This window comes from Pavona decussata, unplaced genomic scaffold (assembly GCF_977016875.1).
Source record: "Pavona decussata unplaced genomic scaffold, jaPavDecu1.1 SCAFFOLD_249, whole genome shotgun sequence".
In the NCBI taxonomy this organism is placed as follows: domain Eukaryota; kingdom Metazoa; phylum Cnidaria; class Anthozoa; order Scleractinia; family Agariciidae; genus Pavona; species Pavona decussata.
Window position 1 is genome coordinate 413,333 of NW_028145653.1, and position 24,224 is coordinate 437,556.

At 39.1% G+C, this 24,224-nt stretch overlaps 1 protein-coding gene across 3 annotated transcripts; it reads right to left on the reverse strand.

The window, feature by feature from the left end:
• Positions 1-714: 714 nt before the first annotated feature.
• Positions 715-19,990, reverse strand: LOC146457054 (glutamate--cysteine ligase catalytic subunit-like). 3 transcript variants are annotated; one of them, XM_085092425.1, is made up of 19 exons: positions 19,862-19,990; positions 19,304-19,470; positions 15,259-15,368; positions 12,796-12,845; positions 11,167-11,236; positions 10,770-10,838; positions 9,371-9,484; positions 8,396-8,454; positions 7,345-7,481; positions 6,486-6,560; positions 6,136-6,252; positions 5,685-5,823; positions 4,995-5,107; positions 4,665-4,757; positions 4,416-4,520; positions 3,854-3,935; positions 2,892-2,986; positions 2,702-2,822; positions 715-2,043 (listed from the first exon to the last, which is right to left on the reverse strand). In XM_085092425.1, the coding sequence occupies exons 2-19, from the start codon at positions 19,451-19,453 to the stop codon at positions 1,799-1,801; spliced, it is 1,944 nt and encodes a 647-aa protein (XP_084948551.1). In that variant the 5' UTR covers positions 19,454-19,470; positions 19,862-19,990; the 3' UTR covers positions 715-1,798. The 3 variants fall into 3 exon arrangements, with proteins under 3 accessions (XP_084948551.1, XP_084948553.1, XP_084948552.1); XM_085092427.1 differs by having other exon boundaries at positions 19,304-19,463; positions 19,862-19,951; XM_085092426.1 differs by lacking the exon at positions 19,862-19,990 and adding an exon at positions 19,557-19,748 and having other exon boundaries at positions 19,304-19,463.
• Positions 19,991-24,224: the final 4,234 nt, after the last annotated feature.

Sequence of the window (24,224 nt, forward strand, 5' to 3'; positions counted from 1 at the left end):
GAGAAGTGAGTTAAGCAGGTGACCTTTACCTAGCGCAGCGTAGCTTAAATGTTTGAAGAACCACTCTGGTTTGGCGGAAGGGAATTTGGGGAAAGACCATGGTGAGAGAGGGAAACAATGAAATGCGTCTTAATCAGGCTACGATGAAGTTGGGTTGAGCCTAACCATACCCTCAAGGTTTTATCATTTTCTACGTTTTAATTTTTTCTACGCTCTGAGTTGGAAATAGACCTTACTTTAACAAACATGATTGCTGGGCAGGAGAGGTACGGTTTTAATTTTCGTGCTGTAACTCTTCGATCTTATTGTGGTAATTGCAGGACAGAATGAAAGCAAAACTCTCAATAAAGTGCTTGTGGATTCGCATTTTGGACTACTCACTGAGCCAAACAAAAAATCCTACATGGAGCGACCGAGAACATTCAAAGTTCTGCTGTACCAGCTAGCAACGCTCGATATTTGAGTGAAAATATCGATTTTAATTATTGCTGGCAACAACAACAACAAAATTCAAAGAATTTCAGTTCTATTTAGGGATTTCAGGTCGGGTTTGGTTATGCCTTGTCTCGACAGTTTTGAAGGGAGTTAAGGCGTCTTTAAAATCAATCACATCTGTTCAAATTACTTTTCTTTGAAATCCTCCTTTGTAATAAATAACATCTTCATTGCTTCCATACGACATTTATGCAATTCACCAAAAAAGAAGAAAGCCAGTTAAGAAACCAGATGAATTTATTTATATATCTACATTCAAATACAGTTCCAAAAAAGACCCACACAAGGTGAGAATATTATTTTCAATATTACATTACATTTACTGGTTATCACTACATTTATCATGCAACAATTATTTTACAAGTTATTTTGTCCTTTGCTTTTAAATGCATGGCAGGACGCCATTAATGGGCCAGAAATTGGAATTACCAGACTCGAATTAAGATATTTAGTTTTGCGAATGGGTATTATTCACATCCAGAAATGCTAGTATATCACAAGTTACATCCCCGACAAATGCCCAGTGCTTAATATAAAAAAGCCACACCAAGTGACAACAAACTGAACTATTTACAACAAATTGAGCGTATTTTAACAGCATTCGTGTGTCTATAACTAGGTTGCAAGACTGAATTCCAATTTTTATGTATAATTCTCATTAATATGGACTCATAACCTCCGCAAAAACTGGTTTATTACGGGTAACATAATAAAAACAGCGTGAAAGAATTCAAAACGTTTCAGTATCTAAAAAATTAAGTTGAAAATGAAAAAATAGCAGTCAATATCCCAAAAACTTTTTTATGTTTCAATGAGTTAATCCTGTATATGTTTTTACGAAGATTAAACTGGAATTTGGCGATTTTCTTTCTTTAGGTATTTCACCAGGTGCCACGCAGACACAGAACCACGTTATTCAACCCTCAAATCCCCAGTGTCAACTTGAATATTCTCCTCACTGTTTAAAGATCAAAACTTTTTCTTTGACGATCAATTCCTTTTTTCTCATAACCTGCATGTTTGATGAGTAGCGACATTGTAAGGAGAAATAAGCTTCTGGTCTCTATTGAGGGTAAATCAAAATTCTGATCCCTGAGCCACCCCACCCCCCTCTAAAAAAACCTCGTTTTCATGTTGTTTTATCTTGAATGCATTTTATACTAAAACGTGGAAATCGCGGACGTTTTCTTGATATAGCACAAAATTCTCACGACTTCCTTGTTAGGGAACGCAAAGTATTTAGTGAGGAGAATAAATAGTTCATTATTGCAAGAACTTAAGATTATTTCGGTGCTGTGGTTGCTTATTTTTCTGCCTCTGTCTTGATCATCTCTTCTTTTATTTCCAAGCATTTCTTCGGCAGAACGTCGCTCGTCTTAGACGTAGGTTTTCCAAAGAGCTGTGGTGCGCCAAGCTCTCCATGTGTAATGCGTTCAAAAGTGTTCATGAGATCATAACAGATAGACTCACTCACAACAGAGTCTTTCTTGTAATCAGGGTGTATTGCCACAAAATTACGAATCCACTGTGCTGTGGTCAGCAGCTCACCTAAAAGAGTGTTTATTTTATGAGTCAACCAACCGCAAACAAAAAAAAAAAGAAAAAAAATTAATCTGCAAACAAAATGACGAAAGAAAAAAAAACCCCACCTACACGTATATTGCCACAAAAAACGGCGGGCTTCTACGAACACCAAATCAAATACGCTGTACAAGACAGGTTTTCAGTTCAAAGCGAAAAGGCGCGAGTTTTAGATGGTTTGTTTCGTCACGGTTAAGTGTTTCGCTTGCCAAAAGCACTCGCAAACAGAAAATCAATTACTGCATGCAACAAAAAGCTTTTAATAATAATAACGACTGTTTATTCACAATTTAAGTAAAAGCGAAAAGCTTTAGTCTCAGGAAACGCACAACAACGTTGCAGCAGGACGAGTTTTTCTTTCAAGTGAGTTTAACATGACCCTAGCCAATTAAAGTCCTCGCAATCCATGTTATATATCAGCGGTTTCAATTGTGTTTACTACGCTCTTTGATTGGCTATGAAACTCGCGCCATCTTTCTCAACCAATTCGAAGTTAATCAAAAACCAATCAAGACTCTTCCACGCGTTTTCCCCGGTCTGGCGCCGATTACATGTATTGGTTCATTGTGTTGTTCAGGTGTGCTGTGATTGGCTAGGGTAATTAGGTTGGTTTTCGTTTACTTACCAGATGCTCTCCGCTGAATAAGCTTCAGGTATTGCGAGATGGTACAGCGCGTGTCAATATCCACGTCTACGTTACCAAGGTAACTTTCTATCAGCGGTATCAGGCCGGGAAATTCACCATCCTAAGGAATCAAAAGTAAGGATCATTGTACAAAAATAAGACGTGCATTTAAAGATGGGCTTTATCTCACCTTGCCGTTGATGATCTTGTCAATTGTCATCAGCTCATACTCATCTTCACAATCTGGCACGCCATTTTGAGCATCTCCATTAACTGCTGTGGGACCTAAGAATGAAAAAGAAAATAAGTAATACATATTATTAAAAACTGGATCATTGTATAATGCAATTCCAGGGTTTTGATTGGCTTAGCAGCCATGGTATATGAGCCATCATACCATGCCCGAGAAGTAAGGAAATCAGCAAGGTCTACCAATATAACTTGATTGTTTTTAATAAAACAATTATTCCACTCGCGCTTGTTGGATATGAGATGATTATAGCCAACTCGGCGCTACGCGCCTCGTTGGCTATCTATCATCTCATATCCAACGCGCGCTCGTGGAATAATTGCTAAATAATAATAATAATAATAATAATAATAATAATAATAATAATAATAATAATAATAATAATAACAATAATAATAATAATAATAATAATAATAATAATGTTGTATTATGGCGTGAAGTTAAAGGAAACAGCAACAACAACAAGTTGTGGTGTGCTATAAGCATAATAATAATAATAATAATAAAAATAAACGACAAATTTGTATGGCACATAAGTCCATGACAAGATGATCAAAAGCGCTCAATTATGATCACATGATGATCAAATTAGACCAGCTGAGAGGGAAGATTTTGTGGAGCTTTGGAACTGTTTGGCGGTGCACAGGCCGCTTTGACTTTCTTGGCTTTCGGACTCTGTAAGATTGAGCCGACGGTGAATAACTAGCCCCGCTGAAGATGGTTTGGCGAACCAAAGGGTCCCTTAGACTACGCTAAGAGAAGCTTGGGATCATTGCTATTACAGCATTCCGGTAAGACAAACAGCTACATATAGAGACCGCACAACAACACTGCGAACTTCGAAAAGAAAATGTAAAAATTCGTCAGTCGCAAAGCCCAATTGAATTTTATCTTTCACTTACATTTCTTCAGAGTCTTCCTGAAGTAAAAATGTCCCTGACGAGCAGCATCTTTTTGTTGAGCAGTGATCATATTTTCATCCACCTAACAGCAAAGTTAACAGCAGTTTATAGATAAGAATCATCAGGTGCACTCCACTTGATAAACTCAACAAACAACGACTAAAAGAATCATTTGGCGCATCAAAATTGTCAGCGTTTTATTGTGTAAAGAATTAAAGGCGCGATATAAAGTTTTCAGTAAGCAACTAGTTACAGCGTAGAGACTTTAATTTTTTCACATCGTCAACATATTCCCCTGGACAGATAACCATAAAAATAGCTAAAAATTATATATGTTAAATGAAATGTCATTACTACAGTAGAAACGCGGACGTTTCCATCGTGTACATGTAACGGACCAGATGGCTGAGTATAAACATTAGGATCCACCTGCTACGATCACGCAACTGTCTGAGTAGGAAAGCATTCGTTACGATTTTTAATTCACAGTTCTTTCGTTTATTTACTATTTTGTGTCTCATCTTTGCTATCCAAGAAAAATCAACAAGGTTTCTCTTCCTACCTTTGACAATGGAATAAGGAGATTGAGGTCAAATGACAAAATGACCCTTGTAAGAAGCACCACGAACGTTACATAGGCAGCATTTTCGAAGTCTGTTAGTTGCACCTTAAAAGGTAAGAATATACATTTTTGATAACAGCAAGACTAGTCCGAGTCACATGAGAATTTCTGCTGTACTAACTACTCGAGTTAACAAGAATCTGATTAAACTACTTAAATTGCGTAATGTGATATCAATTGAGCTCTCACCTCAGTGGGCCTGAATTCCACTCTCCAACCGATTGAGGAGTTGGGAGGAGGCGGCTTAAACCGCATGGTCTGCCAGTTTGTTGACTGAATATTCTGATGACATTAAATAACACAAAAGACCTTAAAACCTTCACATATGTACAATTCACTAAATTCGTCTCAAACGTCTTGAGAATCACTGTACAGGGCAACTACGAGGTAGTTTATACTCGTTAAATAATTTTTTGAAAAGGAGCACCGATCCCAGACACTCCACAAATTGGTGTATGAGTATGGTACGCCTGGTAACCGTTGAGTGGCGGCACTAGCTGTACCCAGAATGCAGTGTACCTCAAAATGATCTGTAAACTGCTCATCATCCTCATCAACGTGTTCATGAAACAGCGTCAGAGGATCCCGGATAAACAGGTGAGCATAGTGACGGGCCAACTGTTCATCAATGCCTGTTTCAAAGACAAAGACGAAGGAACAATTAACTAACGTCACGATAATCATGATATTTCTGGACTTATTTCACACGCATTTCTACAGTATGTCGCCCTACCAAACCATCACTTCCTGTTTCAGAACGTGGGATCAAATTCGTTATATTTTCCGCGGTACACTTCATAATGAAAGGCATTTGGATCCAAGTACTGTACATTCATTGATGGTGAAGGGAATAGTTCCAACTTCGGTTTGCGAAGAAACGAGGTTTTTTTTGTTTCTGTTTTTCTTTTCCTTTTTCCTATTGTTTTGATTTCCTGGCTTTTGTAAGCCTTAAATACATTAAGTTACACAGTACGTACTCTCTTGAAAGGAAAACTATAGCATTAGGTGGCAAATTCAGAAGTCTGGAACTTATTGATTGTGTCGCCAATTTCATTTTGGACTTTAAAAGCAACTTTTGCAAGATAAACTTTCCTTGCTTGTTGGGATGAAAGCCTTAAGTACAATTTCAACAGTTTACGGTTACTGAATTTGAGGCAAACAAAAAACAAAACAAAACAAAAAAATTGAACGACAACAGATTTCACTAACCCGCATCAACGAGCTGTTGATAAATCTCCTTGTCGTGCACCAAGTCAATATCACTGTACTCATTTCCCTCTGGCGACAGATATGTACTTATTGAGTCATATCTTGACTTGGGAATGACAAATCTGTTTTCCTTTAAAGGCTGTATGTATAAAATAACAACAACAAATCAGGAGCTAAAATGCCAGTCTAACATGCTCAAATTACAGTCTTGTCTTGTAAGGAGGCATTGAAAAAATGTTAACACTGCGTATCACCAAGGATTCATTAAGTGCTTAGATTGGCTGCAACTGGATGAACGGCTCTCTACAATGCACATACACGTATAAGGATGCTTTTCAAGAAATGCCATGTAACCAGTGATCCATCACAAAAAGTGATGTCAACAAAGTCGTATCACCATTGAACACATACAATGCTATGGCAGCTCTGATAACATGCATATTCTCCCCACCTCTAGTCCTCTCTCTTCTGGAGTACGATCATCCACTGCTCCTGCAATAACACACCATCGGCAATCCAGATCTGACAGGTATCCTCGAAGTATAGGAGTACCTGCTGAGAGTGCCATCTGCAGGAAAAACCGGGAAGCAATAATCATATATGTGTAGTGTGAGTCAACACAAGCACATTGGAACAACGAAGCATGGTACTTGTGTTGTTTAATATATTATTGGTTCTGAGGCATTAGGTGTACCTTGGAGAAAGACCTTTCACCCCCTAACTGTACCCCAGAGTCATGTAAAGAACGTTAATGAAAGAACCCAAACAAGAACGCTGTTTTATGTTTAAAATTAAACTCACCACAATTGGTGTGACAACTGCAAGCTGATCATAGAGGTACCTTGCTTCACTGATGCTGCATGCTTGGAAAGTCATCTGGTGTGATGTTTCAAAATGATAGCACATCAGTTACATAAACAAAAGTATCATGATACAACACGTGTACATCACATTTCTGGGCAAGAAAGAAAGACAAACCCACCTTCACCCAAAAGTCTTTACGCACCATGGGTGCATGTTGTTGAATTTCGTGTAACACGAAATTGTATCTGAGCAGGTTGTCTTTCAAAATCCATTTACTCTGGGGCCGTTTTAAGGATACTTGTTCACAAGCTTAGAATTTATTCTTTCATTTCAGGTTATTGCTCTCTTCAATTACTTTGTAATTGTGCTGGCAAAAATAATTAGATGACTTTTTATTCCTGTTCAATACTTTGCCAGCTGTCAGTGACATCCTCAGCTGCTGTGCGGGTGTCCCTAAGGGCTCAGCTCAGAGACTGTTTGTATATCTTGTATTCTGAAGCAAAGAGGTGGGAGGATTTGGAATGCCTCCTTTCATATAACCGTACTGTAAGTTTGATCAGTTCCATTTGATTTTGCTTGTCGACCTGGTTGATGTACAGCTGCAAGCTTAAATAGAGTTGCAAACATATAAACTGAAAGGAAAATTATCAATTGGTGCAATTTGTCTGATCCGATTATTTAGAATACTCTTGTAAAGATTTTTACAGTAATGGGAATATTCTGATAAACTGATCAGATCATAAGACTGAACAATTGAAGTATTTGTAAACAATAACAAATGAATGGAAAGCCTTTTGGGTAAAGATACGCATATAAACATCATGCATGTATGATAAGCACAGAGAAGTTAGACTACCTGAAGACAGCACATCCCCATACCAAAACCCATGGCATCTAAATAGATATGGTCTGGTTTGGCAGCTTGTGCACCTTCTCCTTCAACATCAGGGAACTTTTCAATAAATGGTGATGGAGTATTCACATCCTTAAAGACTGTCAATGAAACATACATTAACCAGCCCATTAGAATAATAATTATCACTTCATTTGATTCATAAAGAACTGAGTGGCAGGGAACACACTGTACAGGGCTCAAAATAATGGCCAGTCATCGGACAATGTCCAGTCAAGATGACAATTTTTCCGGACAACATTTTGGCTCGGCGGTCATTTTGACCAGTCACGTACACGGCTTTCAAATAAATAACTAGAAAGTTTTGTGTTAAATAGAACGAAGAGGTCATTGCCTGTGGAAATGCAAATAGCGAATGTAAGTGATACTTTTAGTGATCAAAACTTTTGTACAAGTCATGAACTCTTTAGCAACAAGTTTCTGAGCGTACGAGGCAATATTTTTGCCTTAATTGGCTATTACACAGTACTTTACATGTAAAATAAATATTTTCAATATTTTGACTGGTCAGAAACGAGAAATGACCGAGCTAAAATTTGTTTGGCCAGTCAACATGACCGGCAACTGTCCAAAAATTATTTTGAGCCCTGCTGTACAGTATATGGCCAATAGAAGTGCAGGGTAATGTGGCCTTTATGAGTATCTAAATTGGAATTATCAGATCAAAGTGAAATTTGTGGAGGGCAGGGAAAACTGTACCAGTCTAACATACAAAAAAGAACCTGTGAGAGAGAGGGGTAAGGGGGAGTGCTCTGATCTCCACAGTGTGCTAATCCCTGCTCCTCAACAAAGAAAAGAAAACAAGGCAAATGAAGTCTGTACAACCAGGGTGAGCACACTTGTGGCTTTACACTGTTCGCAAGCAGTAAGTGGAGGTTTGACTTAAAACAGTGCAGAATTATTCTGCAAGTTTAACCTTCAGAACAAACAAGCAGACATGTAAATGAAACAATTGTGAAACACTACACAAGAAAATATTATTTTAAGCTCTTACTTGGAACATTGATGCAAACTTTTGAGCCTCTTCGCTCTCTGATATTCTGGGTTAGGGTGCTAAAACATAAACATTGGTAAATTTTTATTTAGGAGTTCATTATAACTAAGTGATGGACACGAAAGCAAACTTTTACCAGGTATCCAGTTGTCATATGCTAGACAGGTTTCATTAGAATTTTGAACAGATGGACAAAGCATTGGTGCGCCAGTAACTTGGATATTACATTACTTTAATAATTATCAATGCACTAGGTCAGTTGAGATATTTAAAGCAGCTAATTGAAGCCATGTTCACAGATGGCCAACTTGCCATCTGCCTAGCCCTTTCAAAAAACCCTGCATGCCCAGCTTTGAAAAACAAAAAATTCATGTGGCTAAATGTAATTTAGGCAAGGTTAAAGTCAGCTCAATGCCTGTCAGCAGTCGCCTCTTGTCACGGCTCAGGGGAGACCTTTGAGCTCTCTGCTAGGAGGCGCCCCATGGTTTGCATTGCATTTGCTTGCTTGCTGGCCTATGAGAAAGGTCATTTTGCTTGCCTTATTTTCAAGCCCCCTTATTCTTTCCCCTCTCCGCCCTCCCTTTGGTAAGTAGTGGGTCTGATTGGGTTCAGTGTGACGGTGCCGTTGGTGGTGGCCACTTGCAGGGTTGCCATGGATACCTCCTTCCCCCCGCCTGATTGCTGCTTGGCTCCACCAACCTTCTAGGCACCAGCTCGCAAGCTTGATCTATTGTTGATGAGTTTAATGCCAAAATTCCCTCAATCTGCTAAAACATCAACCATGCCTATTGGACACCTGATTTAGTTTATTTGTCAGACTGAGGACCTCATGTGTGTGGAAGTGATTATTTCCTATTAATACCATGCATAATATTGACATCTTGATGGTGCTTAAAAAAAGGCTTATTCACAGGAAGTACAAAATAATGTTTTAAAATGCACACAAACAAGATGAGTTTAGTAAAATGGTTTTACCTGAATCTTGGATGTCCCTGGAAAATAGCCTGATCAGGGAAAAACATTGAGCTTGATATGCCTGTACCTGGGGTGGGCTCAAAGCTTGGATATGTGAAGTTTGGGCATCCCATTCTGAAAACAAATAAGTCATATGTGGGTACATTGTATAAAAGTACACACATTAATTTTATCGCTACCTCACACCCACTGGCTGGTGCACCCATTTTATTCACATTGTAGAGATAAACCACTGATTAAGGCTGCATTATTTAAAGGTCCAAACTGCAAATACATAACCAGTTATTGCTTTAAAAATTATTTGATTTGAAAATGGAAATTTCCAAAGTTAAAATCTTTATTAAAATGAACTACATTGTATGCTTTCAGTGGTTTGACTACTCTTCACCATTGCCAATGTTTTCCTTAAGTTTGTAATTACCTCTTTTTCACATACACACACCATGATGTTTTAACTGAAGTATAAATTAATGATGTATGAGTCTGGAAAAACAAATTTCGTTTCTAGTTCAAGTTCTGGTCATTCAGAATTGGCTCCCACATTTCAAGTTGTTTAATATGATTGTTCAGATTTCTCATTACATGACGTTGTTCATGTAATGATTTAAATCCTATAGGAGCTTATCTTTCTTTTTAAGATCCATTTCTCTGCTCACAATCTTGGCACCCTCCCAATCAAAGTCTTGTATGCATTTTACATGTGCACAGGAACCTGCTGCAGGTAGGCCTCTGTCTTCCTTTCCCATTTGCTGTTTAGCAAAGGAAAGTTTTCCTAGTTGTATATTAATCATTCTCTGTCAGCCTAACTTTGCTCATATGTTCATGCAATGTCTTTCCAATGTACACAGAACTAATTGACCGGCTCAAATGGGATTTTGTATACAACATGAGTATTCAACTTCTGTGCACAGACAAGAAAAAGTGAAACATAAATAATTTTAAAGATTTTAACCCAGGAAATCCCATTTTAAAGCAACTAATTTTTAATTAAAGTTTAGATGATAAGAGATAAAAGTTTCAGAAAAACTATCAGTTGCTTTCTGCATGATTCCTAATAATAATAACAATCTTAATAGGATGCTCCATCACAAGAGTGGTTTACATAGAGGTCCTATTACTAGATCTTTATTATATGATGCAATTAAAATATAAAAAATTTAAGCTAAAATTGATATATATGATACAACTAAAATATAAAAAAATTAAGCTAAAATCGAGATATGCATGATTGAAGGTACATTTATTTTATTTGAGTCATGTTGGTAACTTACACATGGTTTAAATCATTCTTACCCTTACAGTGTAGGTGATTACTTCCTAAATTATGCAGCACTTTTTTAAAACCTACATGTACATGTACTACCATTTGTTACAAAGGATACTGTAACTGCACTTTTACCTTGGAAATGTAACAACTGATTGAACTGTTTCTCCAGGTTCGTTCAGGTTCTTTTGGATTTCTTCTCGCCTGTTGGCCAACATGTAAAAAGCAGGTAAGTAAATGACAATGTTGGCCCATCAACTAAAGCTGATTTTTTTTTTTTTTTACATTTTCCATTTGTACCAATTACATTTCCAAGAGGGACATGACTATTTTTGCAGTTGATTTTAATGCAGGAGTACTGTGTCTCAATTTGAAATAAATCAATAAAATATTACAGATACAGCAAGGCAGATAAAATTTGTTACAGTGTTAGTCTATCTCACTTTGCTAAAGAGTGATCAGTCTAATAATAATAACATTAGGACAATGGAGATTTTGGGTCCAGCCAGCATGCAGGCCTCTATCTATGTACCTTAGCTTCATGTTTGCCTCTATCATGTTGAAATGCCTCATGCACCCACCTAGTGGCTGACCAGGTGTTCCTATGAGAGAAAAACAGTAAACAACCACCAAAAAAATAATAAACATGCATTGTACATAGTAATTATAATAACAACAACAACAATAATCTGATGATGATAATTTTTTTAAAAACCAGAAAAGATTTATTGCTCGACGTTTCAGGGTCATCGTGCCTTTGCTTCAGCAAATCCCTCCTGATCAAATAATCTTTTTAACCCATAACGCACCGTGCCGGCCAAAACTGGCCGTGATTTCACGCACATCTGCGCGCATTACGCGATTTGAGCCTACCTCCCCTAGAAGGGAATTTTTTGTCCTTTATTGTTCTCATTGTCTTCAGAAAGGACTGACCAATCAGAATCCACTTACTGCGCATATATTTTTAGGTCTTAGGGGGGCCTAGACAAAAGAGCTTTTTGTCTTTAGAAAGTAGTGTCCGATTTCAATTTTTGTTGCCTTGTGGGCCGCGCGGCTAAATATTTAGTCGCCGATTTTCGCGTTTTGCGAAGGAAAACACACCTTTTTGAAATGGTAAATCGAAAGAAGAACTGCTAAGGAATACTCAACAGTTTCGATAGCGGAAATCCGAGAAATAACGGCGAAGAAATTGTGCTTCGAGTACGAATTGTTGTTTTATCCAAGCGATGAGCGAGCAGACAGCTCAAATCATTATTCAGGCCACGGACTTTCTGCGAAATTTGAGAGTACTTCTTGGAATTCAACAGCCAAAAAATTACAGGTTTGATTGTGAATCTGTACTGAAATACTAATTCTAATTGACCGATTCTTTGTATTCTGAATAGTTTTTGCGAAATATTTGAAAAACGTGCCCCGCACGGGTCGTAATGATTTTTATGATGATGACGATGCCTGGTAGTCATGGAGATAACCTGGTTGCAATGACCAGAGAATGGTGAGTTAACAATGTGTTGACGATTAAGAAAAAAATGGTTTGACAAGTTTAAAATCAGTTCAATCAAGGGATAAAAATGTACAGAGTATCAAATCTGCCGTCCTTTAAATTCAATTAAAGTTTAGTTTAATCAGCCTTAGAACAATCCATGATCTGATGTGTGAATATGGACATATGAAACATCATACATGAACTGCAGATGAAAGATTAAATGTACTGTAGGAGAAAGATCCTCGCAGTTAGTACACAAATAACAAAGCCATTATTTTTCAGGCTTTCTTTTCGCACATCTGAAGATCTGATCGGTAGGTCAGCAGTTTGTGAATGGAGTACTGTCTGTAACACTTGGTACTGTTTCCAATAATTAAAGTATCTCTCTGGGAGGGACAGCAGAGGGGGGGGGGGGGGGGGGGAGAGGAGGTGTACAATGTAAGTTGTCAACATATGGCAGACGTTATAAACCCCATCTTGGATCTACAGCATCTATTTAATTAATAATTTGTACATCTCTTCTGGATAAAAGTAAATGAAAGTACACTTAAGTGTTTATAGTACTGCATTGGTTACAAAACCTGACAAACCATGCATAAATTAATGGTACTAATTTGCTGTATTTAATAAATTTATACTTTTCTGGACCATGATTGAATAAGATTTTACATGTACCTTCCACCATATAGGCAGCATATTCAGGTCTCCATGCTGTCTTGATAGTGCTGCAGAAAAAAAAAAAAAGAATAAAATCACCATCACCAAGCATAACAAAAGAATGACAACTAATATCAAATACCAAATTCTCCTATCTTAACCCATACTTCAATCTATAAATACTATGGTGTCTAGTTATTAAAATATCAGGAAAATTCACCTTGGGTGATCATATCCTTAATTCTCATGACCTCAGGGGTTGAATAAGAATTGATATTAAAAGGAGAAATTTGATGCTGATCACTGTTAGAGCTTAAATGGTTTAAGTGGTGTAACCAAGTAAGTACATGTATTCAACGAACTTGAGACAACATCTTATTAGAAAAACAATATTACAACACAAACAGAACATAATGCAAAAAAGTTGGGTGGCAGGGGCGTAGAGCTACTCTAGAGATGCAGGGGACCAGGAGAGGGGGCCTTCCTAGAAGATGACCAGATCTGGTGGTACTAGGGCCTAGCCACTCTGGGTAAGTCCAGAAATCATTGTAATTCATGAGCATTGCACATCAAATGGAACAAAAATATCTTAAAATAAGTATTACGTGCTGCAAGCTTTTGCATGTCCAGACTCAAAACTGCAAAGACTTGCCTCAACATTCTTGAAACTTTACTCAAAACTAGATTCTCAATAATTTAGAGATTGAAAATAGCAGTTGGAGATGCAAGGATGAAGATGTGAGGGACTGTCAAGTTTCATTAATAAATAATGTACACTATACTTACTAATTATTTACCCAACAGAGGCTTGGATGGCAGCAGTTAAAACTTAATTCCACAAGATGGTTTGGGACTGGGGCTTTTGAGTCACTATTCAGTCCAAGACAGGGATGCCTTGAAACAACTACAAGTCTGTACATAATTTATGTGAAAATGTACAGTTCATTTAATTCATTTATATTCATACATCATGTAACTAATATTATAATTATAATAATTATTATTATTAAAGGGTGGGAATGACCTGGGTCACCACAAATCACCCTTCTGCTGAGTACATGGTTGAATTGATATATACCTGGATTTATGAAAACATAGCTCCAGAAATTTAACCTTAAATTATGTTAGTTTTCCTTGTGAGATTTTATTTATGTATTTATTTATATTTTTTTCATTTTTCTTTTGATTCTAAGTCTATAGGTAGAAAGCATACATTAGCAGACATTCACGAAATAAGAATAGTTTTCTCTCACCCCCCCCCCCTCCCTGCCTGTTTTGCTAACTAGCCCCACTCTCTCTCTCTCTCTTGAATGTCTTTCAAATGCACAATAATTTGGCTTTGAATTTGGCGCGCGCTCTGAGCTCAGTAATAAGTCATTACACTTAGTGTTTTGTTTGGCTTCCTGAAGCAATTTTCTCCTGAGGACATCATTAAGTCTAGTGAGGGAAACAGTCTTACGAGTGCAGCTCCTGCCTCGTCTAATATCCTCCCTTCTACATAGTACTCTATTGAGCTAAACAGGTAATTTTCAGATACTCGGGAACAGACTAAGGGTTGCATATTGTGAGCTTTGCTTGAGGAGGTAACAGTCTTTGGCCGTAGGGGGTAGGTCTTAGGGATGATTTCTGGTCAGACAATGTGAAATTATCAAGAATTTTTGACTTAGTATTTTTTTTTCTGGTTAAAAATGACGCTTCCCTTTCCCGTCCAAATGTTGATTTCAACATCCGGGACTTAGAGTAAAATGGCCAGCAAGAGAAAGAATTGCTGTGGATATTCTCTTCAAAAAGCATGAGTTTGAAAAGCAATTAGATTATTTTTTCACCCTTATAACTGTAGCGATGTTAGGCTAGTGATCGATTACTCCTGAAGTGGCATTTTGCATGGGATTTCTGCTCGAAAGTGTCATAAATAATTTCCAGATGTTCAATTGCAATGGTTTGCATCCAGCATGAATCTAGTGTGAAGATGAAAAATCAATTTAAAATGCTGTCTTCCTCTGATAAAGCAGTTTTGTTCGTGGAAAGCTAAACTTGAGTGCTAAAAGACCAGGTTTTAGGTGAGATTTTAGATGCATTGGCACGGTTAACCTTGATAATTTAGCAACAATTATTGTTGCTAAATATTGTAACACGTTTTGTAGGATCACAGGTCATGTTTCCGCATTTCATGCAGATGTCAGTGTCATGTCTAATTCCAAAGAAAAGACACTTTTTTCCCTCACATGCTACCCTTTGACCTTGCTTTCTTGCGATGAACCCTAATTGAAGTCTTGTTAATGACTAGGATATTCCTTCAGCCTAGAAAGTCTCAAAACGTGCCCAATTTCTGTGGGCTATGTTTTCATAAATCCAGGTATATAATATATATGGAGGGAGGTGAAATGTAGGTTTGACTGCCACTGAGGACTTGTGATATACTGACAACTATGTTCTATTATATTATTCTCATCTAAAAACCTAGCAGGCTATTAATTTTACCTGGGATTTCTCAACTCCTCAAGCTGCAAGACATCCAAAACTTCCTTTGCTCTTAAGTTGCTGTAAACCTTCTTGTTTTCATGGTCAAATTTTAACAATGTGTACTCCACCTACAAACAAGAAATTACAATGTGTAAGTTGGATCAATTTACGTAAATTGCAACATGTACAGAACTTCGCCGCCCGAATAATAAGTGGAAAGAGAAAATTTGATCACATTACTCCAGTGCTACGGGAATTACGCTGGCTAACTGTAACACAGCAACTTTACCTAAGAGACGCTGTTTTTACTTTCAAATGTATGACGGGTTGCGCCCCTGACTACCTTACATCCAAGCTAGTTACCAGGGGCCAAGCTTCCGGTTGCGTGACGCGAAATTCACAACAGTTGAATATCCCTTTATTCAGAACAGCCAAGGCCATCAAGTCCCTCAAGTCAGGCAAGGCAGCAGGACCGGACGGAATACCACCTGAAGCCCTCAAGGCTGACGTCCAGACCTCAACCGACATGCTGCACCCCCTACTCACCAAGATCTGGGAAGAGGAACAAGTTCCAGAGGACTGGAAACGAGGACACCTAGTGAAGCTACCAAAGAAAGGGGACCTCTCACAATGCAACAACTGGAGGGGAATTATGCTGCTTTCTATACCGGGCAAAGTACTGAGCAGAATCATCCTAGAGAGACTGAAAACCGCCTTAGACAAGAAACTCCGGGACGAACAGGCAGGATTTCGACAAAACCGCTCATGCACGGACCACATCGCAACCTTACGGATCATCATCGAACAGTCCCTGGAGTGGCAGACCCCCCTGTACACAGTTTTCGTGGACTTCCAGAAGGCGTTTGACAGTGTTAATCGAGACGTCATCTGGAAACTGATGTACCATTATGGATTTCCACCAAAGTTTGTCACCATCATACAGCAGATGTACGAAGACGCCACCTGTCAAGTGATCCACGACGGGAAACTGACGGAACCATTCACCGTGCATACCGGCGTACGTCAGGGTTGTCTACTCTCACCGACGATTTTCCTGATGGTGGTTGACTGGGTTATGCGACAGTCTACAGCAGGCCGGAGGACAGGTATCCAGTGGACTTTTACTAGACAGCTGGAGGACTTGGACTTCGCAGACGACATCAGCCTTCTCTCCCATAGGCATCAAGACGCACAAGAGAAGCTCTGTCGTGTGGCAGAAGAAGCAGTAAAGACTGGACTCCAAATCAACATTGGAAAGACTGAGGCCATGAGAGTGAACAACAAGCAGCAAGATCCACTACAGCTAAACCAAGAGAACATCAAAGAAGTTGACAAGTTTGTTTACCTGGGCAGCGTCGTGAGTAAAGACGGGGGGACAGACGAAGACATCAAGTGCCGAATCAACAAAGCCAGACACGCCTTCAACACCTTGAGACCAATCTGGAGATCAACAGCCCTCTCACTCCGCAACAAGATCCGCATTTTCAACACCAACGTGAAGTCAGTCCTGCTTTATGGCTCAGAAACGTGGAGAGTGACCAAGACCAGCACCCACAAACTTCAGACTTTTACCAACAGATGCCTCAGAAACATCCTCAACATCAGATGGCCAGAGACTATCTCCAACGAACAGCTGTGGGCAACAACAAATCAGACCCCAATGGAGACTGAAATCAAGAAGAGAAAATGGAGCTGGATTGGCCATACTTTGCGGAAGCCTGAAACCAACATCACCAGACAGGCTTTAGACTGGAATCCACAGGGGAAGCGCAAAGTTGGTCGCCCGAAGCAGACCTGGCGGAGAAGCATTGAAGCCGAGACGAAGTCTACCGGAATGTCGTGGGCCGAACTGAAGAGGACGAGCCAAAACCGAGTGCGTTGGAGGAGTGTCGTTGCGGCCCTATGTTCCTCGAGGAATCCAGAGGCATAAGCAAGCAGAACAGCTACCGGTCAGCGGTCCTTCCAGTACAGAGCTGTCAGTTTATGGAACAGCTTAGATAAAGATCTTAAACTTAGTGAAAATCATGAGGTTTTTAAGCGTAAACTTAAGCATGTATTGCGGGACACTTAGGTATTTATAGACTTTCGATTAGTAATTTTCTACCTTTTATGTATTGTTCTTATATGTATACAGCTATTTCAATTAACGTTGTCGGATTAAAATCAAGCTAAAAGACAAGACCGCAATGTTTTGTGGGATTATTTTTTAAGAATAATTTCATCAAAATCATCCCTGCACGTGCAGGTCATTGTAGTGCTAATTACAACCTATTGTTTTCTTCAGGCATGACTGATTTTAATGAATTTATTCATAAAAATCCCACGTAAACTTTCAGTCTTGTCTTTTAGCTTCATGCCTTTGAACCGACAACGTTAGTTGAAATAGCTGTATATAATTAATTTACCTTATTTTCATTTTAAACATGATGCATTGATCACCGAAAAGCCCCTCTGGGGAGTGTTCAATAAAGTATTATCATTATCATTATTATCAATCAAAGCTGAAAATTCCCTTCAAAAGAGAAAAAACAACTACTTAAAACAAGAAATGCATTGCCTAGGTTACTGTAAGAAGGAGTACAACATAAAAATTGAAAAAAAAGCTCTGTTGTTGACGATCTTGTGAGGTTCAAATTCCTTTTTTTAAATCTTCAACGGATTTCTTGCTGTGTCTGCACGTCAAACTACTGTAATAGCCTAGTGAAAAACAAGTGTTATCGAATTTCAGCTTGCTGTCGTTGAAAATGAATATTGGGTGAAGCATTTGTCTTCCCTTCCAAAGCTATAACATGGGGTTTTTAGATTTTTTATTAGCCCAGCCCACCATATGGTGGGGGAAAAGAAAAAATTGCAAATAGCAGTAGCTTGTATGAACCATAGACCTAGTTATGCAAAAATGGAGGACATTAATATTAATACTCCTTTGTTTGCATTCAAAAACCCCTACTAATCTCCTAATATTCTTTCGATCTTTGAACTTAAGGACGGTGCCTACTATTGTTACTGCGCATGCATTCTGCGCATCTCGAGATACTCGGGTTTCCTTGATGGGTGGTGCTAGCTAATATAGGGATATTTTTGCACGGTTTAAAACTATTCGGTGAAAGCAGAACTTAACAAATGCTTTTGGTATCTCAAAAGAAAATTGGGGGTAACCATGCATTTTTCAGAGATATTTAAGCTTCAAGTTAGGAAAAAATCCCCCAAAAAGCTTTATATTTTGGCGCTTTTTAGAGCTTTTATTGCTTAGTTATCTCTGAAAAATGCATGGTTACCCCCAATTTTCTCTTTGGATTCCAATAAGCCTTGCAAGATCTGCTTTTCTCGCATAGTCATAAACCACACAAAAATACTTCGCTATTAGTAGGCACCGTCCTTAGGAACCAAGTTAGTAGGGATAAATTTGAAGAATAATTGAAATGTCAGCCATTTTTCCATAGGGTCTATAATGCATTAAAATGTCCAATTTGAAATAGGTTTCAATGAAAACAACATTTCTGATAAGGAATAATTAATAAAATATACAACACCCAAATTGTGAGGGAGAGATGTCTGCTTTAAGGGAATTATGGCAATATCTCGCATACTTTTCAGCCATGAGTCACACTCAGCGTGACTCAGCATTCCCCTGAAAGTAAACACAATCTAGTGTCATGATATCAGAACACCAGTTGTTCGTCTTTTACATTCAATTTTGCCCTCAATTCTATTATACTGGTGTTGTCTGCAGCCTTGACGCTTTCGAAGATTTTTCTGAGTTTTAAGACAAATTATAATTATTAATTATTATCATACAAGCCCGCTGAGGTGGTGTTAATAAATAATAACATTTAGCAAGTGACAAAACATTTTTCTATTCGAAATTTTTGACCGAAACATATTAACATTTCTCTCAGACGAAACTTAAACTAATAAAATATAAATAAACGAGCGAAATGATCACTTCTGTAGAATACCAAAGGATGTTTACGGGTGTAGCAAAACCTACCACGCTTCACAAAAGATAAAGACGTCCTTTGCATGTATAATTGCGGTTAAATGGATGGCAAAATATAATACTCACCTCGTCTCCCCACTTTAAGCAATCGTTTTCCCTATCCTTAAGTTTGTTGTAGATGTGAAGAAATTGCAAAATGCCATGTTTACGAACGTGATCAGCGTGTTTCTTGGTTTCTGACCAAGATAACGGAGATCCAAGAGAAAGAAGACCCATGGTTGTTGAACTACAAACTAATCGAGCAAAACAATGTTAGGCTTGGAGCAAAAACTGTATAAACTCAACGTTATAGCTTTGCCGGTTAAGTTGCAGGTGATACCGAAAACTTGATGTCGGCGAAACGAAATGTATTGTGGAGTGCGTCAGATCGTTTGTTTGTTTTCAAGTAATGCTGTTATCCTCCGGGGTTGGGTCACGAAATTAACCTATCACGCTTCAATGCTGGGGTGGAGTTCAATTCGAAGGTGTTTGTGCGAGATGAAATCATCAGAGGGTTAGCAAATAACGGTGCAGAAACACAAGATATCACATGTACAGGAGGTGAACACATTAAGCTTATATTCACTACACAGGAATCGAACTAATATCAGCAACTGACGTAACTATATGCCATGAAAATCTTACCAAACGATAAAGAACAAGTACAAAACAACTCCCAGACAATCCTTTTTCCCCACAGTCTTCACCACATAGTACCCAAAATAAAAGAAAGAATTGAAGGTAGATTTTCAGTAAACTGCACCAAGGTCCTTCACAATTAGTGACCCGGCCTTTTTGGTGCGTGACAGCCACTGTCACGCAGTCTCAACAGAGCGTTCTCGGCTATTTATTGTTCTGAAAATAATTGATTCTAATCCTAATTTAAATCCTAATCTGCAAAAGGGCATAGCCAATCACTGCAGATGTGCAAATGTGCAGGTGCGAGTTGCCCGAGTCGAGTCCTTGTCTTCGGGCACTGAGTAGGAGTACCTGATAAAAAAAAAACCGCTCTGCACATTAGACGGAACCTTAACTGGCTAGAACGTCTCTAAATATGTAGCCTGCTGAGAATTTTTATTAAAACACTGGTTCGACCTGATTCTAGCTGGGTAAAAAAATGTCTCGTTTGTTTTTGCTGCCTGTCGGGCTCCGGCTCCCCTCGCTATCGCGCTTGCTTTTTCAAACGTATAACCAAGATGGCGGCAACTCCATCGAAGCGGAGTGATCGAAGTCTGACTAGTCCCGACAGGAAAAATACGGGGGGGGGGGGGGGGGGGGGCTGTGACCAGTCTACACTTAGACTACTTAGCCGGCCAGCGGAGGAGACGGCTGAAATTCAAGCTACGCACCACTTGGATATAGTAAGTAATAAAGTAAGATCCTTTATTTAAACACGATGAGAATAAAAGCATTACATGCTTGAGGGATCGTGTGTGACTAACTATTACCTAATTATCCTGCAAAAAGAAAGGCATAAAACACATCAAATGGATAAAAGTATGACAATGCAAAGTGTACTTTTGTCATTTTTACACACTAGTAAATCTAAATTCCCTAAATGTGGGATCAGATTGCAGTTGCACCTTTCTGTGAAATTGCTTAAAACTACACTGTTTTTTTTTTTTATAAGAACGTCTAATTTTGGAGCTGAGGCTGAACGTTCTTATATTTTTTTGCGATTTGAGGCTGAAAACGTTCTTACGATGTTCTTAAATTACATGGTATAACGGCCACTACATGTATTTCAGTAAATCAATCCGGACGTGACCAGAAAACCTATCAAAGTGCATTGCCTGCTGAGATATGGTATCAAGAACTACTGATTATGACAAACCGAGATGTGTGTCACCATTGCTAATGTTCTGTAAAAACTGCATGTCCTTAAGTATTTTGGTTAATTTACATTCGTTACCTTGGTTTTATATACAGATTATCCAAATAAAAACGTTCTTAATCGACTCTCAGCCTGAGGAACGTTCTTAATACGTTCTTAAAATTTTGGTTATATAATCTCAGCCTCGACGTTCTTATAAAAAAGGTTCTTATAAAAAAACAGTGTATAAAAGTCTTTAAAATAATCACAGGCTATGTTCACACTAGCCTCCCACGCAGACGTTCTTAGGGGTTCGTCACGCGTTCCTGCCCCACGGTTCGTGGGGCGGGAACGCGTGACGAACCCCTAAGAACGTCTGCGTGGGAGGCTATGTTCACACGGGACCGGTTCCAAATGGTCTAAAAATCGTGACGGATAAGCCTTTTTTTCACACGGGACCTGCTATTAACCCGTACCGTCAATCCGTTCTCGATCTGATCCAATAACTGGACCTCCAAAAACGCAGTTCCAGTTTTGGAACCGCTTCGGTCCCAAATGCATCTTTCATCTAGTCTGATATGTCAGCCGTCTCCTCCCCCTAATCCGGGTTAGGGGGAGGAGACGGCTGACATTTCAGACTATCTGTCATTGTGTAAACACCTGGACCGGTTCCTTTTGGTACTAGCAGCGCAATTAAGCTCGGCTTATGGCTGGTGTACGACGACCTGACTGACATCATTAAGAAGAAAGGGCAACGAAAGACTACTGATCCTGTGTTCCTACTGATCCTACGTTCCTACTGATCCTGTGCTCCTACTGATCCTACGTTCCTACTGATCCTGTGCTCCTACTGATCCTGTGTTCCTACTGATCCTGTGCTCCTACTGACCCTACGTTCCTACTGATCCTGTGCTCCTACTGATCCTGTGTTCCTACTGATCCTGTGTTCCTACTGATCCTACGTTCCTACTGATCCTGTGTTCCTACTGATCCTGTGTTCCTACTGATCCTACGTTCCTACTGATCCTGTGTTCCTACTGATCCTACGTTCCTACTGATCCTACGTTCTTACTGATCCAGATCTGTGTTCCTACTGATCCTACGTTCCTATTGATCCTGGACCGCTCGTCTTTCGTTGCCCTTTCTTCTTAATGACGTCAATCAGGTCGTCGTACACTTGCCATGAGCCGATCGACTGTGAACACTGCACGTGGAGTGTGGTCTTCTTTCGTGATTTTAAAACTGAGTTGCTTGCTTCGGCGCTGTTTACTTTTCGTGGCTTGAGTTTTGCCAGTTCTGTAGTCTACCAAGGTTTTTATTATCGGTTATGGCGACTTCAGTAAGGATAAACAACGATCGATACAGGGTAACAGGAAAAAAATTAAAAGCTGGAAGAAAAGCTTGGTTCGCAGCGCCTTCCCGCCATGGTAAACGTTATACAGAAATTAACGTTAAATTTGCAATTCAAATGAGGCATAAGGTCACCTGACCAGGAGGAGGGGTGGGGGCACTAGTACACTTTGGTGCATGTGCATGGGGGCTGGCGAGCGGGGGGTGGGGGTAGGAAGCTGCGTGTCTATCTACGAACTTGGGAGCGGAGGTTTTTTTATTTCCCAGCTTTATTTTGGTGAAAAGTCAATCAAAAGATGAAGGGTTTTTTTTATCAATCTGAACCTTACTACAGTTCCTTGCCTTGGTGTGGAATTAATCGAATAAATAAATATAAAAAAGCAAGAATCCTTGCAAGATCGATAGGGTCTATGGTCGGATATGAGCAATACAAATCACCAAACAGGCTTGGAGTTGTGTGGACTTAATTTTCTGACAAAGTGCGGAAGTGTAACAGAAGCTCATGGCCGGTAGCGAGCCAACTCCCGGCCTTCTTACTTTAAAAATCTTTTGCAGCCATGGATTGTAAAAGTACAAATGAACTTGTTTGATGCGCCAAATTCTAGCCGGGCCAAACGAAGGCACGGTATTTGCTTAACCTCTGTCAGATCAAGTTACGTCCACGGGTCCTGCTGTAGAGTACCGGTATACACTTTTACGTAGGACCCCACCCAGCCCCCTCTCCACACTACTTAACGAAGCCGTTCTTTTTTTCCATACTTGAGGGACAAAAATTGGAACTAAACACCCTGTAGCCTGCAAGTCAAGACGCCTCTCGTTGTCACCAGGGAAGAGCTTTGGGTTCGAAAACGGAAGAAATCTCCTCGATGATGACTATTTTCTAATCGTTTCCCTCTTTTTCTTTCTTTCATCCTTTCCTTATTTTATAGGTGTGTGCATGCCTTAGATCTGGCCACAGAAACCCGTTTTGATATCCAATACTTCCAGTGCAAGCAGAAAAGGAAAGTGTTGTATTTTTGTCAAAATTTCCAAATCGATGGCAGTGAAATTTCCAGAATTGTAGCAATTAACGCATTCATTGATACTACAAAGCACTACAAAGGTGATGCCTGTTTAGGTATCCATGGCAACAGCAACCTGTAAAACGTGCATACACCACACAGCGTCAAGATGAGGTGAATAAGTAAGTTTATTCCAAGTTTGTACAAAATTATAACTGACCCTATATTTCCAATAAATAAACAGTGCAATACCTGCACCGTAATTAATTGAAGAATATCCCAAAATGATCACCGTCCTTGGGTGGGATAAAACAGCTATTCGCTGAACGTAGTGTTCTATAACCTCTTTAATTCCTTTAAACAACACTCTTGCAAGACAAATTTTGTGATATTGGTGCTGACATTACTAATGGCAAGTAACTAAAACCTCAAAATTCTTTTCCATACATTTCAATAAGCCTGATTAAATTAGTTCTCAAGTTGTCTATTCAAAAGAATTTTTACTTTCATTCAAGGTTACTAAGGCTAATTCAAAATAAAAGATGAGGATTTTGACGGCAATTTTACAAGACCCGTCTATGAGATTTGTGCGGATTCTTGACAGCTTTGAGGTCTTTTTTAGAAGCTATTCTTTAGTCTTGCTTCTTGGGTAACAGAAAAGTCAGTCATCGCACTATACTTCAGTACACAACACTTACAATAGACTAATGTGCATGTGGCTGAACCAATACCTTAATGCGGGTTTGCCAACAGTAAACTAACAGCTACTAACATACTCCTGCTTTAACCCTTTAAACCCTAAGAGTGCCACTTGGCACATAATGCCATAACTCTGTCAATATTT

Excerpts from the sequence above, each read along its gene's own strand:
- LOC146457054 (XM_085092425.1), bottom strand. The coding sequence starts at position 19,453 with ATGGGTCTTCTTTCTCTTGGATCTCCGTTATCTTGGTCAGAAACCAAG. Across the intron at positions 15,369-19,303 it reads GCTTAAAGTGGGGAGACGAG|GTGGAGTACACATTGTTAAA; the intron begins GTGAGTATTATA and ends TCTTGTTTGTAG. Across the intron at positions 5,108-5,684 it reads TCAACAGCTCGTTGATGCGG|GCATTGATGAACAGTTGGCC; the intron begins GTTAGTGAAATC and ends TCTTTGAAACAG.